Genomic DNA, 17,285 nt, shown 5'->3' with positions numbered 1-17,285 from the left:
AAAAAAAAGTTACTAGACCAAAGAGTAAATTATCAAGTTCCCGCATTTGAAAAAAAACATATATAAAATTACAAACTTGGGTAAAAAAATACCAAACGGCAAAACTGGTCAAATTTTTTTTAAGTAAGTTGATATCATCGGTGGTATGCATACGAAAGATTTTCAGTTGAAAACCTGCCCTCAATTATGCTTTCGGTAAATCTTTCTCGATGAAGCAAAGTCGTTTCCACCAAATTTTTTTGTTTATTAATAAAGTGTTTTAAAGAAATATGGACGTAACCGTGTTTTTCTCATACTCATTCTTTCAAATGTTTTGTCAAGATTTCAATCTCGAGCACGTGAAGGTTAATAGGTAATAATTGAGCGCAAAGTTTCATATTTCTGTTAAAAATTTCTGTTTAATCACTCTAAATAAAAACTGTATTCCAATTTTTTTTTAGTTGTTCAACAACTTACCGATTTCGAGGTATTTTTGATGCAGTGGATCGTAGTTTTCCCAGGTGGTGCTGCGAAAGCGATTTCGCTCTTTGGAGGCGGGCAACACTGAATCCTGTCGATGATGCTCATTGGGATTACTGAAAGAAACCAATATATCCGTAATTTATAAATCATAATCCATAGTTTAGGATTCATATTTAATAATTAAAAATTAAAAATTCCTTATTAATAGTGCAGAACTAATAGTTGTCAATTTATAATTTTCAATTCATAATTTTATGAATCGTAATTCAAAATTCATAAGTCGTTCTGCTGCGATTCGTATTCCGTTCTTTCTCTTGACGGCGCAATTGGGCTATAATATAATTTTTATTTGCCCTGTCCCTAAGCAAACATATGTACGATGTAAGTACGAGTTAGGCTGGTAAAATGACATTTGCAGCTAAAAAGCAGAAAAATGGTTGGAAGTGAAAAGTGACAGAAATTAACAGTCCACTTCAACAGGCTATATGTAAATGCATAGACAACTATAAAACCGAGAGTGGCGTCAAATAATATCCGAGTTTACGTAGATACGTACGTAAGTACATATACATATACAGTGACTTAAACAAATGACCACGTGTTATTTATTTTAAATATTCGTTATGTTTTTGCGGCTAATTATTCAGGTGGTTTTTCTATGAAAATTCCGTCCAAGCTTTATACAAAAAAAAATTTAGGAAAATTCCAAAAATTTTCATCAAAAACTCAACTTTTTAGTATGAATTTATTTTGGTGACGGATTTTTGCATTTTTTTCCACCTCTCAAGAAAAACGAAAAAATTTTTTTTTTATCAAAATGCTCGTATATTAATTTCGCCAAAAAAAATTTACAGAAAAGACAAAGCTCTTTTTCAAGCAACAGAAATAATAAAAATATTTCTTGTGATTTTTCTTGAGGGCTGGATTCCAAGCTTAAGCATGAATTTCTTATGAATGAAAATGTGGGTGACTGTTAGCAACATGATTTCAAAAAATCAAGGCCGATTTTTGTAAATTGCACTTGTTAAATTAAAAAAAAAAAAACAAAAAAACCTATCTTATAAAAAAAAAAAAAAATTATCAAAAATCAATGCGGTTTTTAGCCGGTTGAAACATGCACTTCATTGGACTAAAATTGTACGGGTTGCATACCCAAAAATTTTCTAAAGATTCAGATTAAAAAGGGATTAGGAAGTTGAAATTTTGATGAAAATTCGTTGAATTTTCCTTAATTTTGTACATAGTTTGAAATTGTGATTTATATGGCCTTGGTTAAAGCTTAGACGATATTTTTTAGAAAAATAACAAACAAAAAAATTTGGCTTGAAAAACTAAAGGAATATTTAAAAAAAATCAAAGCGTGGTCATTTGTTTGAACCACTGTATACTCTCTGTGTAGTCCATGAAGAAAATAAAGTAGAATATGAAAACAGAAATTAGTAAAATAAGCATAAGTGCACAACGTATGTGTATGTAAGTAGTATGTATGTATGTATGTAGTCTCTACATGCCACAGATTGTTGGAATGGCACTGCGGAAACAGCACAGGAAACGGAGCGAATGGGAGTGTACTGAAGAGCAGAGAATTTAGCAGCCATAATGCACTAACAACACTTCATTTTAAATTGCTCACCACTTGATTATGGCGTGCAAAAACATGAAATGCAAAAAAAAAAAAAAATTATAAATGAAAAATTGAATAAAGCAAGAATGAGAAGAAAAAAAGTGAAATGCTATATCCCATGCAATTCCATGCAATCATGCGTGAGTGTGTGTGTGTGTGTGTGGAAGTTAGCCGCGCGAGTTGCTGAGCTTTTAGACAGTGTCTGTTCGGGCTGCGTTTGTACATACTAAATTGCATACATTGTGTTTATGGTGTAAATTTATTAATAAAAAAAAAAAATATTTTTTAAACTAGTATTTATGCATGTTTGCTTTCATTTTCATTTCGCTTGATGCCTTTGAGTTTCATTTTACATGTCACTTGCTTTTGGGTGGTATGACGTGAGACTCTTGCAACAATAAAGTTAATTGAGTAAAAAATGCTAAAAATGAGAATAAAAATATTAAAAGCGTAAATGACTAAGTTACAGTAGATCAAAAAAAAAAAGCAACATCGGCAAAGCTGACGTTGACACGTAGGTAAGTAAGTAAATATGTATGTATGTGCGGGCATGTACATATACATGTACATATATACATATGCATATTTTGCACAAATAAAATTCATGAATGCAGCAGTGCCTTGGGCGTGAATAGTATTGTACAATACAACTCCTACTATTTTCGTTCGTTCAAACAAATGTTGCCTAATTGGCGGAAAAAAGTTTGCCGAAATGTTACATTTTACAAAAAAAAAAAACTAATGTTTTACAAAAACCACGCTTAAAAAAGTAAAAGAATTGCAAGCGACCTTTTTTTCTTAAGTCGCACTAGTATGATTTTTACAACTAAATATTTAATAAAAACCGCTTTACTTGCCACCACATGCCAACCACTTACCCCGTTCTTGCAAAATTCGTCCAAAATATGATCACCGCTTCGGAGAGTGCAATCTCCGATTTTGTGTAGTTCTGTGGAAAATGACTGAAACCATCTACCAAGGGCGCACCGAATATGTAGGGCAAATCCTCGCCATGCACTGTGCCCATACGCTGTGGATAATCGCCATCTTTGGTCTGATAGTCGAAGACATAGAAATAGCAGCGACCCGATTGTGCACCTGACGCAGTCGAGGCCGAGGCTGTGCCACCACCCGCGCCACTGCTAGTCGATATGGGTGGCGGTGAATTGGCTGCCAACTGATCGCCAGTGCGTATAATTGGCGCCACGAATTGGGCGTCCGATAGTGCTGCGACGGCAGTGTCACGTGTATTGATCGGATGTTGCGAAGTGCGATCCCAGTCGGTGTACTCGTTGACAATCTGTGGAGGTAAGCAAATCAAAAAATGGGAAATGATGAAAAAAAAAATATTTCGGGCAACGTTTTCAATTTGTAAATTTGAGATAACAGTTATTTTTGGTCCCTGGTTTAAGATTGTATTGGGTACTACCTTAAGAGTGGGTCACAAAACAAAAACGAATTATTGTAGTTCCGCAGGTTTTTCTCAACCTTTACCGCTCGACACCATTCAGCAATGTTGATCTAATCACAATACATAGACAGACTATGTAACCAAGGTCTTTCTTAGCGGTTTCCTGCAAGGCATTGGCGGCCTTCTTAACCTTTTTCGCTGCACTCAAACTCCACGTTTGCCGTCAACAATAACTTCTACATATTCTTGTAAATGGTTTGGGAGTTAGCGAAATATTTTCTATCATTAATAGAAACCATGAGAGAATCTTATATTTTCTTCTAAAAACAGACGCCTATCTTCTGGTTATTCAGTTAACAACTACAACACGGGGTTTTCAAATATCTCGACTCCTGCTTCACCTAGTACAGCTTTTTTTATTAGATGTGTTTGAAGTTTCATGTCTCTAGCTAATCGGAAAGTTGATTAAAAATTTGTTGCAAGATTTGATTACTCACAGGTGAAACTTAATAAAAGTTTCTAAAATGGAGGTAAGTGCAGTTTTTAATGAAAACAAAAGGCAAGCATAATGTAATTCGAGATCTCGTTGAGTTTAAACGGCTCGCCGTAGTAGAGCAAGACCGGTGGTAGAAGGGACTCCGGTCCAATCACCACCTATACGTAAGTTAGGATGGGCACAGAAAGATAAATGCATAGAAAAAATAATCCAAAAGGCATTCGTGAGCATTTGACTTAACACTCTTTGGGAAATTGACTAAAACCTGATAAATAATACGATAAAGTAACTGTGATAAGAGAATTAGTGGACCACCGTAGGTGTGTATTTGGGGTCGAAAGCACCTCCTCGGAAGAGGACACCTTCGAGGATAATTTTGTCATGAAAAAAACTTCAGAAACGGCTTATAACTCCAGATCCATTCATTTAAGTGACATCATCCTGAAGCATACCATAAATGGTAGGAAAATCTCTACTTCTAACGCTTCAAGAGAAGCCTCGTATGATAGAAAAAATATCAAAACGGTTTGAATTCTTTAATTGTTGATTTTTATTTTTATTAAATTAAAAATAGTCGCCTTGAACATTCTGTTCGATCAAATGGAGCTTATTATAGAAATAGGGTTTTAAAAAGATTCCGCTGAGCTGCGAATTAAACAGATAATAAATACCCGTTGTAGAATAGGGGAAAATGTATTTTTACTACCTACACACGCATGCACATCCTTACACGCAAACACATACCCGTACATCCATAGAAACTTACGTTCCCATTAATGCGCAAATAAAGAGGCGCACGGAAGTAAACACAAGTGCTTATTAGTCATACATACATATGTACATACATACTCACACACATACTTACATAAATGAAAATGAATGCATACATATCTTGCACATGTATTTCTAGAGGACGCAAATAGTACGACGCGCGTGCGTGTCCTTCCATAGTTTGGCTAAAGACCTGCCACAAAGCCACTATGGTATTTGGGTTAAGTGTTGCGCTCAACTAACTGACAGTCCGTATTTGTATTTACATACATACATATGTATGCACATATGTACATATATGATTGAAAGAGTATGTGGGCGCGTGTGTGTCTGTGCGTATTTGCATTTCTTTGCACATCCGAACACAGCAAGGACATTGCTAACTTTCTAAATTTATGCCACAGCAGGCAGATTTTGTATGCAGTTGGATTTTGCATATTCTTTTTTGTGCGTATTTATATGTACATGTACATACATATTTACATGCACACGCATTTTCATTGCAATTAAGTGCGTTAATAAAATATTTCGACTATTCCTTGCCTGAAATTGCATAAAACGAGCGATATTGTTAATTTTTATGTTTGCGCATATTTGTGGCCATATTTATGTACGTGAGATGAGTGACTATGAGTACGTACGCACTGATGGTAGCATAAATGGCCTTCACGCAAGAAATTTACGACAAATGGCAGGCACAAATATACATACATACATAGCTAATACACTAATATGAAACAACTATGCATGATATTGATGTGCGCATGCGTTGACGTTTTACACTCACATTATGCCACATTCTGCTGTTTAGCTTCATTTATGCACACAAAATAACAACTTTTTTATTTATTTTCACGCACGTAAAATCATGTGTCGAGATTATGTTTATTTAAATAATGAAATATTGATAGATATGGGTACCGCTACCTTGCGAGTATACATATGTATGTAGAATATTTCTGCTTTTGGAAATTCTAATAATTTCATTTGGAATTTGCATTGCATTTTTAGAAAAGCCTTCATAAAGAATTTCTATACAACAATTTTTCAATCACATTTATATGTATATAATACGGGGCATTTGAAGAGCTCCGCTTTTCTGTTTAATATTCCGACTTTGTTGAATCTTTCGTCTTCTGGCAGCCAAAGTGATTTTGTTTAGTTAGTTTTTCTCCTAATTTTAAAATGTGTTGCCTAGTCAGCCTTCAAAGGAATGTTGCTGCTAGAAGCAAGCAAATCTTACGCCAAATGACACAAATGTCATAAAGTAGCCTGGATATAAGATTGTCGTATGTTACTTTCGGGAGGTTTTGGGAGATCGCGGTTGAAGTTTGCAAAAACACGGCTATAGATTTTTTGCAAGCTCCCGAAATTCTCAAATACAATTATTTTTGAGTTTATGAAGGACATTTGTCAACAATATGACAGCAACTTTGTGCGACGAATAAGAAAATGTGATAAAAATTTGTACTAAATCGACGATATCGAAAATGCATAACGCCATTTGAACTCCGATTAGTTTAGTATGACTGCATTATTTTAACTAACTTTGTACGAAAATACCAATACAATTTTTGGTCAATATTTCAGAAACTAAAGGAGGTATCCAAAAACTGATGTAACTACATCTAAATATAACACAAAATCATCAAAATGGCGCTTACGACAATCTTTTGTTACCTTGCTTCAGTTGTCATGGAAACAGTAGCTTTTTATAAAAATCACCTTTATTTTTCCCATCTTCACAGCGATCCAGTGGCGCATTTAAAGGTCATTGAGCACCCTGTACTGGTTGCAGTAGAAAATCGAATGTTGGCATTTTCTTCCATACAAAATCATTTTTTATATGGAAAAGAGTGCATAAAACCGTCAGCTAAAAAAAAAATATCAAAAATCAACGCGATTTTTTAGCAACTTTAAACTTGTACTTTATTATACTAGAATAATAAGCTATATAACTGCATACCAAAAATTATTCTAGAAATTAAAATTAAAATGCTTGGAATTTGATTGAAAATTTGTGTATAAAAGTAGTCAGAACTGGTAAAAATGTTGTTGCGGGGTGTATACGCGTATGGTGAAAAAATTGGCCTACCCTAATGTGCGTACTAACAAATTGTGACAATTTCCATTTTTTGTAAGAAGAGGATGTCATGTCATGTCTTACCCGTTCAAGCAGTGAGATATTTAATGAATGATGACGTTTTGCATAATACTTAGCACCTCAAACAAACTATGCCCTATCCTAGGGGAGAACAGATTTGGAGAGTGACGAGCAATAATATTCTAAATCAGCTTCCACCAGCTAAGTATTTCTCAAAAATTTCATTGGAAATAATAATATGTGGATATTTAAATTATTTGCTTATATTTAAATTTTATCAATATTTCTGTTAATAAATTTGATTAAGCAGAATTGAACGTAAATGACTATCTTAAATAGCCTTCCGTAATAAACAAAATTGCGTAGAAAATTTCACAACAATTTATCAGTGGAACTTTTCGTATTCTCGCACACTTTTTCTTTGTTTATCTTCCTTCAAACTGCCAATCGCTTTCAATCAACGCTGCTATTAATCACATAGTTTGTACACATTTTTCATTAAAACCTGATACAGCTGTTGTAGTACGTAGTACAATGTTGTACTACAACAAACCAACACACAATAATAACAACTTGCAATATTTGTGTCCATCATTCATTCGAGAGTGTTTTTGCGTTATAATGCCAACCAAGCCAACACACTAATGTGGATGAGGCGCCACATCCCCGCTTAACCAGTTAGCGAACCAGCGTTGAACCAGCCAACCAACAATTAATTTATGCCACCTACCATTATCCATGGCCACCACCTGTCAAACGTTTCACGCTCCAAATACGCGAAGGGACACAGTCTTCAGCGCAAAACCAAAAAAGGATGATGAATAAACAACAAAATATGCGAACATTGTCACAACTTTGTGTACGAAAAATGGGCGGTGGTGGGTGACCCATTAAAATGTTTGTGTGTGCATATCTCGGTGGAGGTATGTATGTATGTATGTAATCAGTCAATGCTGCAGGCGGGAAGCAAAAACCAAACAAGCAAACAATGTGCCATGAAAATTCAGCAAATTAGCAGTTTATCAAAAATTCAACACAAGCTACTAAATGCACAGCAGCGTCAATGCGCTGAGAGCAGTGCGCTGAGCCGTTCGCTGCATGCCAGCCCAGCACAGCGTTTGCTCCATATCTGACCATTAAATTGTGAAATCAACAAGCAAATAAAAAGTATTTGCGCGTGAAATTCAAAATTTCGCTGAACATAATATTAGCCTACTCCAGCGCATGGTTTTTTTTTTTGTTTGGTGAGCGCTGCTAAAATTGACAATTGACACCGTGTTCATTTGGATGGCATTTGATGGTTAACATTGGGCAAAAATGCTCCCTGATGATCAGCAAATGTGTGCGATAATGCTCGGCGGATGAACAGACGTGTGCAGGTACTTCTGTGTGTTGAAATTTATTCATGCTCATTTGCTAGGGGATAGGTAAATGGTAGCCGTAACCATTTAACCCAAAAAATGAATGGTGCTGTCCATAAATCCTTTATTAGCTCGAATAGCTGTGTTTTATATAAACATAACCACATCGGCGACATAAAGATAATGGATTGCGCAGCGAATCGGTGAATTGCATTCTAAATATTTAAAAAAAAACACAATACACCAAATTAGTACTTGACGTGCGCATGATTTTGAATATATGTGGATATGTATAGAACCAACAACCAAGTTCGCCGTACACCCTTGAGTCTAAAGTATATTTGCCAAGCAATTTCGAAACTTGGGGCGACTTTTTACTTTCTTGATGACATTTTTTATGTATAAGTGTGCATATTATGACAATCACAACTCTTCCAACTTATGTCTCGGAAACGGTGGCTCTTAGACCAAAAAGTATTTAGACTTTTTTTATAGATAATTATCTGATATAAAATTTTTGTCTAAACTAATTTTATGACAAATTTACTGTTTTGCTGAAAATAGCGAAAAACCCGTTTTTGTGACCTTTGACACGGAGTAATTTTTTTCCAGGTATCGGTTGGATGAGGACTTTCTAGATTTCATTTATGATGGTATTTTTAACAATCGTACTAATTTTCAGCTGGGTGGGAGTTTTTGTAACTTCACTTCTATTTTTGGTCTAATTTGACCGGACTAATGTGGATATCGCCCCTTGCTTGCTTTTCCAAAAGCGAAAAACAATTGGCGCCTAACGGCTGGTATGTCAATATAATTCAATGGCATTTGCCGTCAAATGAGTCAAGGCGTATTGTCAAATGGAACTAAAAACGGTTTATCGACGTATTTAGATCAAAATAGGTCTTCAGTCGTGTACATGTGCCACTAAATTGGTTATCTCTACATTTTTTGCCAATAATATCATCGGTACAGATATGGAAAATAGAGACAAAGTAGTGTCAAAATACGTTGACAAAATTTGTTGTCAAAATATGCCATAGCAGAAACCAGCCTTAAGTGAATAAGAAAACGTTATAATGAAAGATGTGACCAAAATAAACTCATAGGGTCGGATAACTGTGAAGGACTTCCGAAAGAAATACGGAAATGCATATGCTAGCTTGCAAGTGAAGGCATTTGAAGTAGCGCAACACTGTTTTCCCAGAAAATTGATATGAAAATTTATGATGAAATTTTGTACGCGAAGCTCAGACAATTTTTTTTAACGTGTGAGTTTGTTTGTATGTATATGTACATATGTACATATGCCCGTTTTTACTTAGTAAGCAACTGACTAACTTTTTAAGGCTCTAACTATCTACATATTGATTTGTTTGATGACTTTTCTTCTTGCAACTCTTTCCGTTTACGCGTGCTTTACGAGCGCATAAAATTAACCCTTGCGTAGTCGGGTGAATAGTCAAAGTAGCCGAAAGCAACACTGAAAGGTTAGCAGTTAGGTTCTACATGACGTTTGTTATCCTGTTTTTGTCGCTTCTGAATTGTAGTAAGTGGTTTTATGATCACCTTTTTTCATTTGTTGAAATGTCTTTGGAGGTTCTGTAGTACTTTTTCTATCGTTTAGATGTTTCGCATAAAATTTGGACATAAAATTTGAACTCAATGCGATTCGAGATGACATATAATACATACATATATTGTTACACATATTATTGGTGCATTAACACTTTTTACTATCAAAGGAATGTAAAATGTCCAAAGAGTTTGGACAAGTTAAAATTGTTTTTTTTGTTTTTATAACCTTACAAATTTGTTACAAATCATATATTTCTTACGAATGACAACCTCTTGGATTAAGTGTCAGACGTGTTTACTTGCGTTTTATGCTTTGGCATTTAATTTATTGTAATATGTAGGTAGTAGGGATGTCAATCCCGGGATCCAGATATGTCGGGATCCCGGAATCCCGGTATTTTTTAAGTCCCGAATATCCCGGGATTAGTCGATTTAAATCCCGGGATTGCTGGAAACAATTTTTTTGTTAGCCAATTAAATTTTTATCACAAATATCCCCTCTCAAGGGCAAAACAAGAATTTTTTGCAACCCTCAATGCTATAATTTCTTTAAGATCGCATTTCCATCAATAGAAGGAATAATTTTGCTTCGCTCAAAATGGAATAGGTGAGGCACTTATATATTTATTTTTTACTTAAATGTGTTAACTTTTTTATTATTGCTTAAATATACTGATAATATCTTAAATTAATCTCAAACAGTGATTTAAAAAATTGTATATAGTTACATAGGCAGTTACTGCTGTACCAAATACAGTCACTTACAGAAATATTTTGCATCGATTTTTTTTGCAATATTCAAAATATTTTTCATGGTATTTTTTTTTTTAATTAAAAAAAATATATAGCTCATTTTACAACAAAAATCATGTAAATCAAAATTTCACACTTTAGAGAAAGTTGGTTTAAGTTCACCAAATTATCATAAAAATATCAAACTTTTTAATTATAATTTAATAAAAAAACTCTATTATGCAGTTTTATAGCCCATTCAATTTAATACAATAAAGTGCAATTTTAAAGTTGCTAAAGGCTCCCTTGATTTTTGAATTTTTTTTTACTGACGATGTTGGGCATTTTCTTCCTTATAACGAATTTTTTTGTGGCAAAAAAAAATATATAAAATGTCAACGGGATGGTTTAGCAACTTCAAAATTGCACATACGTATATATTTTTTTAAATTAACAAAAAAAATACCATGAAAAATATTCTGAATATTGCAAAAAAATCTATGCAATGAATGTGAACTTCGGGGGCTCGATAAATTTCTATAATTCATAAGTGTATATATCGCGATATAAATCGATAACTCGATAAACCTTGAATACGTTTATAAATGTTTAATTTTGATAGCTTCATATTTTTTGAAAGCTATCGACAAATTTCGATAACTCGTTACAGCCTGTTAACACGATAAAATTCGATAAGTAGTAATAACTCGATAAACTTATATAGCCTAGAAATTTCGATAAGTCGATATATTGTGAAAATTCCATAAACTTCGATTCGATAAATCGACCAATTTCATTAGATCAATAATTATCAATAACTCTGTAAGTTGAAAGAACCGGATGCATTACGATAACTCGATAAATTTCGTTAGGACTAAAAATAATGACAATTCAATAAATATCGATAACATGAAAAATTTCTTTAACTTGACTGGCTATCTCAGATCCAGAGTGAAATCTTGGGTGGAGAACTTTCAGAAAAAAGTGCATCATTCAATGATTCACCCGAACTTATACTTCTTTACTTGTTTTATTTACATATACATACATATGCGCGGACATCACCTGCAACATAATTTTTTAAAAGTGTTTAGGCAAACTGTTTTTTTTAAACCTAAAATTTGTAATTTCCTATAATTTTTTTCTAGTTTTTTTTTCTAGTATTTAATGCAAATTATATCTGAATGACTAAAGTTTCCCATTTGCTTTAATATTTAATATGCGACTAACTAAAATTACCACTGCTAAATTTCAGAAATTCTTCTGTGCGCCGTGACCTTATCTCTGCCTCGAAAAAGGCCACTCTAGTACAAGAAAAATTGAATTTGTTCGCGGCAAAGCTACTTAGATTAAAAGAATTTGCGCGAGGCCATTTGGGGACCTTAACTGAGCGACACGTGGCGTCATTAAATTTTCATTAAGACTGCGCATGGCTAGGTGCGTTGGTACGTTGGCCCTCTGGATGGGCAGGGGTTAAATTTTAACAATGATTACCAAATTTACTTCGAATGAGCGAAATTTTCATAAAAACCGAGCAGCTGCTACTGGTACGCAAATCGGAGCATCAAAAAAGGTTGGCTTTTAAGTGAAATTTAAGTTTTATTGGAATTGTAACTTCCCAGAATTTTTTTAGGTAAATTAATTTAGTGCTTTCATGAGGGGCAGGAAGGAGTAATTAGAGGGATGAATAGTAAATGCTTCGAGAGTTTGAAAGGTGAAATTGAAGAATGAAGAATAGACAGAATAAGGGAAGCGCGCATACGCTACGTTACAGAAATTGACGCAGAGATAATTAATTGTTTGCTTTGAAGAAGCGTGCATACATACATGTGTAAGTAAGTGTTTTCTAATTATATTTGCAGTACAAAGACACAATGGCAAACGTTTTTTGCAACAGCAGCATTGTTGAAATCACAGCGCGTGGCATGAGCTCAAAACTACTAGGGGAAACCGTACATTATTATGTGTTCTGAAACGAATTGCCGTCGTTCTCTGTTAAAGTTGATTTACAGACAAACCGGTTTGTCTACAGACGCAATTTTTCGGTCTTACTTAGTTTTGATTTCTTGTTAAAGCATCTTTATTCTATTATTCTATTCTAATTATTTAAATGCAAACAAAGCAAATGCTTGAATTTTTCTCTAACAAAACAGTTTTTACTTCTTCGATTCGGAATATTTAGTAGTGGCCTCCTTGCTTTTAATTTTCTTCCTCTAACTCTGACAATCAGCTGAATTACCAAAGGCATTTCAGCGCGTGCCGTTCCTCACCATTCCATTTTTCATCCTTCGCAAACTTTACATGCAACACGAATCCCTCACTCCTCCTTCGTTTGCGTGTACTAATTTCCTCAAAATTTCCTTTCACTTTAATGCTGCTTTATATTTTGTTGCTACGCCATTTCCTGATTACCTTAGTGAAAAGGCTAAATTAGGAAAGCTGAAAAAAATTTCAGTTAGTGGCAACTAAGTAAATATATATAGACATTTATACAGGATGTATGAAGGGAGGTATGTTTGCATCTGTACTTTCGTATGCTTGTGAGGAAAAATGCGGCTGTAGGTGGTTCACACTCTTTTCTCTCGGCTATGAGTACAACCAACCGGTGCGCGCTTACTAATTTGCTTTTGATTGAAAGACACGCGAATATCTTTCGGCTAATGACAGGCAACGAAGATGTGGGTTTCTACGCTGCATGTTCTCTCTGTAAACGCTTGTCGTATGCCATGCTTTAGGTTTCAGGTTTAATTGTGTTGCTAGAGGAAGGTGGTATGAGGAAAACGGATGCTGATAGACCAGAGGAATTCACCAGCTCAAAAATGTATATGCGTAGCTTTAATAAAGGGGAAATACACTGAACTAAGTTTTTTATGGGGCAACACCATCATAACCGTTAACGTTATCGGTATCGGTATCGATATTCTTATTGTTATATTTTCCACTTAGCTGCTAACGCTTTCACTAGCTTTCTTTAAAATAAAATTTTCTCTCTTCTTGTTGGCCTCCTTCGCAGCCCTCCTTCCATCTGCCGTTCACCTGTTCAAGTGGCCCTTTGCATTGAACTTCAACGAATGTCTAAATTGATCCCACCCCCCTTGACACACAGTTCAGCTCACTTCAATGATTTTCGCTTCGGTTGCTGATGTGGTTGTCACTCGCTTGCAACAATTACTCAAAAATTCAGTCACTATCCAAATTCAAATCCGTCGTCCTGGTGGTGGTGTTTGTGCCATGGTAGCTTGTGCCACGCTGAGCTTAGGCTAATTTGATGGCGTAGTCTCCCAGGCGAATGACATGCTAATTTAGCAAAATGTGCTCCATTCAAGCATTTCTTCTTCAATGAACCTTCAGTTGCTTGGTTGATTGCTCACTTCGACTATGCCACCCACCAGGACGATAACAACAACAACAACAACAAATAACTATTGGCTGAACATTGTTAAGGAGCATTAACGCTGCGGTTAAGTTCTGGCTGCGTTTTCCATTAAAAATTTCGGGTTAAAGTGAAAATTTCTTTAGGTTTCTGTTGTGGGCGTAGTGGTTTTTTCTTTCTCACTCCATTTTTTTTTTGGTGTCGGTTCTAGTATAAGAACAACGCCACTAATTTTAGCGGAAATCAATACTTTAATATTCAGCGGTGTTTGTTGTTTGTGGAGTTTCCCTTTTAGATTTATATAGACATATTTACATTCATATAAATATATATTTATTTGTGTATTTTTGTATGCATTGTTGTGTGTATGTTTGTGTGTGTATGTATAACTCCACGGAAGTAGACGCATTGCCATTTATTGTTCATTTCCCCGAAGCGCCTAACCTCTTTAAGCGCATCATAGCATCTGGGTATCAATTGGTTTTTTTTTTTCGGTTGACGAACTCATCCGCTGGGAATGTATACAATCTATTTCATGTTAGGCTACCGCATTTGGAATTCTTGTAGCACAACTTAAAAGGGCGTTGCTAAGTGTCATCCAACTCGTATGCGTTTCACACTTTAGGCTATATAATTTGCCATCGACCCTTCCGCTTGGGGCTCTTAACATCCTACTGTATTGTATTGTATCTTCAATATTTCGGTGGCCGTGCAAATTATTCTCATCTTGCTTAAGCTGCGCAGATCATCCAAAAGTGATCGTTTAAAGAAGTACTTCAGCTATTTGGCAATGTTCATATAATGTATTTCTACAGAAGTCGCCCTAGACATATTCTGATTTTGAGGTTACTTTAAGTAAATTTATCGAAGGCATACGAGAAGGCTACTAGAGAAGAACTAGAGTTAAATAAAAAAACACGCCTTACAACTCTCACCATTATTTACAAAATGAATTAAAGCATCGAGCATGGAAGGCCTATCAATTCAAGATACCCGATGTAAGGGCTCCCGGAAAGCATTTTTTCCCTCTACACAAATAATTCTTATCTGAGCTCCATTACTACTATTTGATGACCCAATAGGAATGAACATTCATTAGGCTTTGAAAAGTTTCTACTATAAATAAATGCAATGATTCATATCTACTTCATATTTAAACTCATCCACCTTCTGTATCGAATTTTCAGCAATTTATTGGTCCCATCAAAAAATATACCTTCAATGCTCATTTCTTGATTGCATATTTACTTACCGTATAGAAAATCTCATTGAGATGATAATTGTAGGCATTCCGGACATAAGTACGAATAATCTTATCGCGCCGCTCGCCCTCGAAGCCATTCTGTATATCATGTGCGCTGAAACGCCAAATAGACTCGCCGGTCACCACGCCGAATAGCACATCGTAGTGAGCGCCATTGCCGCCCAAGCCGAGGTTGGCGCCGCTGCTCATGCTCGGATAGTTCGCAGTCAGCGCGCTATAGTAGGCGCCACCTGAGGATCCACCACCGCTGCCGCCCCCACCACCACCACCGCCATTGCTACCAGCAGAACCAGCGCTGCCGAAGCCATTGCCACCGCCGCCGCCACCACCCGCGCTGCCCGCATAAGCGCCACCGGTAAAGAAAGCATTGATACCGCCATCTGCTGAGGCGCGTTTGGCGCTGCGCATCATTAAATCATCGATATCGAAATTGGAATGACCGGGTCGTATAACGACACCATCAACCTAAATTGAAAAAGTGAGAAGATAGAAATGAAATGTGAGAGAAAGGAAATGTTTTAGTGTTTTGGTTATATGGTTTGGCAATGCGTAAAATGGCAGTAAGAGTTTCGGAATGAAATGCGCAAATAGCAAGCTGGTATTCGTAGTATTATTTCGGCTTTAACATTTCATCACACTTTACTATGCCTTTTGCGTATGTATGTATGTATTTGTCTTTAGTGTAAGTATCTGTAGATTGGCACATAAAAATGAGTGATAGCCAGGCCGAACGACGAAAACGACAAAAATGAAAATCGAGAAAATGAAATTGAGTAATAAAGTCAGCATAAGAAAAAAACATCAAATTATCGCCTCTTTCAGTGCATACACACCACACACACACACACACAAATATAGTGGTGTGTAATGCCATTAATGCAGCAATAGAATGTTTGGTTTTAAGGATAACAAAATTGTTTGAATAAAATTGGGCAAGAAATGAAGCTGCTGGCATCTGTTGCTATTATCAAAGGTGACAATGCGCACTGGTTAGAAAAGAAAATATAAATAATAAAAGAGGGAAGAGGGGCGGGGGGGAGAGTGTACACTTTTTTGTGTGCTTCTTTTATACTTTTTCTGTCTTATTTTATCGCTGGAGTTTCATTTTTTACATTTTAGTTTTCCTCTAGTATGCATACCATACTCATAAAATTTTTTTGTAGAGCTGCGTGCTAGATGGTAAATTAAAAAGAAATATACTTGCGTGTGAAAAATGGTACAAGAAAAATGTTTCGTCGCGCCGTCAAATGATAAAGGGAATAAAATGGCACAGGATACAAACGAAAGGAAGCGTTGATGTGAAGATAAAAAAGAAAATTGTCAAACAGCCAGACTAACTAGCCTTTTTGTAAAGCAGAATGATAAGTTATGAGAAATTCAGCAGCAGTGTAGTTAAAAATTCGTCAAAATTTTTTGAGCAATGAAGACCCCTCTAAAAAAAATTGTTGAATTTAGTGAAACTTTCCGCTTGATAGAGCAAGAGGTAAGGTGACGTTTAGCGATGCAATAGGTAAAAAGCTAGGGACTCTAGTTATCGATGCTGATGGTCTTCTAAAATTTTGCAGATCAATTGTTTCTCAGACTCCATAGGTGGATGCTGCCACCTATTTGTGTGCCAAATTGAACCTAAAAATATTCCGGATTTTTAGCGAGAAAGCGCAACAAACGCACTGACACACTCGCCCTCTAGCAACTCACAAACTTTCACATTTATAATATTAGTAGGGTAAGAAGCCTGTCGTATGTAGACGTTACAGACATGAATAAAGATAATGAAAATTTTTTCTGCTAGATTGTGCCCCATGGCAATAGGCAAGCAATCCCCTGGAGTTACCGTAATTACACAGACTGATTAACTTTCACTTCGTAATTGTTAAGACCGTGGAAAGGCTACTATATCTTGCTATATTGAGGCTTTCAATACGCTAAACCCCTACTCAACTTGCATTTGTCAATTAAATATTGTCGGACTCTGCATCTACAGCATCTGATTAGAAAGATCAACGGACAACTAGTTATTTTGATAATGGTACCATGGGATCTAACTCAAGAGAACTGCTATAGAGAGGCATAGATCACAGCTTTTTTTTCACGGATCGATACTAACATTTT

The 17,285-nt window shown here is 35.6% G+C and overlaps 1 protein-coding gene across 1 annotated transcript in view; it reads right to left on the bottom strand.

Moving 5' to 3' along the window:
- The window catches only part of LOC118750352 (neuroligin-4, Y-linked), a gene marked incomplete in the record, with an annotated part of 198,765 nt that overhangs the window by 71,086 nt on the left and 110,394 nt on the right, over positions 1–17,285 (bottom strand). Inside the window, 3 exon segments of the mRNA XM_036485076.1 lie at positions 457–575; positions 2,965–3,386; positions 15,162–15,638. Of these exon segments, the coding sequence (XP_036340969.1) occupies positions 457–575; positions 2,965–3,386; positions 15,162–15,638 (1,018 nt within the window).

This window comes from Rhagoletis pomonella, unplaced genomic scaffold (assembly GCF_013731165.1).
Source record: "Rhagoletis pomonella isolate Grant_MI unplaced genomic scaffold, Rhpom_1.0 Rhpom_scaffold_00001, whole genome shotgun sequence".
In the NCBI taxonomy this organism is placed as follows: Eukaryota; Metazoa; Arthropoda; class Insecta; order Diptera; family Tephritidae; genus Rhagoletis; species Rhagoletis pomonella.
Note: the sequence above shows the minus strand (reverse complement) of the source record. Positions and strands in the feature narration are given on the sequence as shown.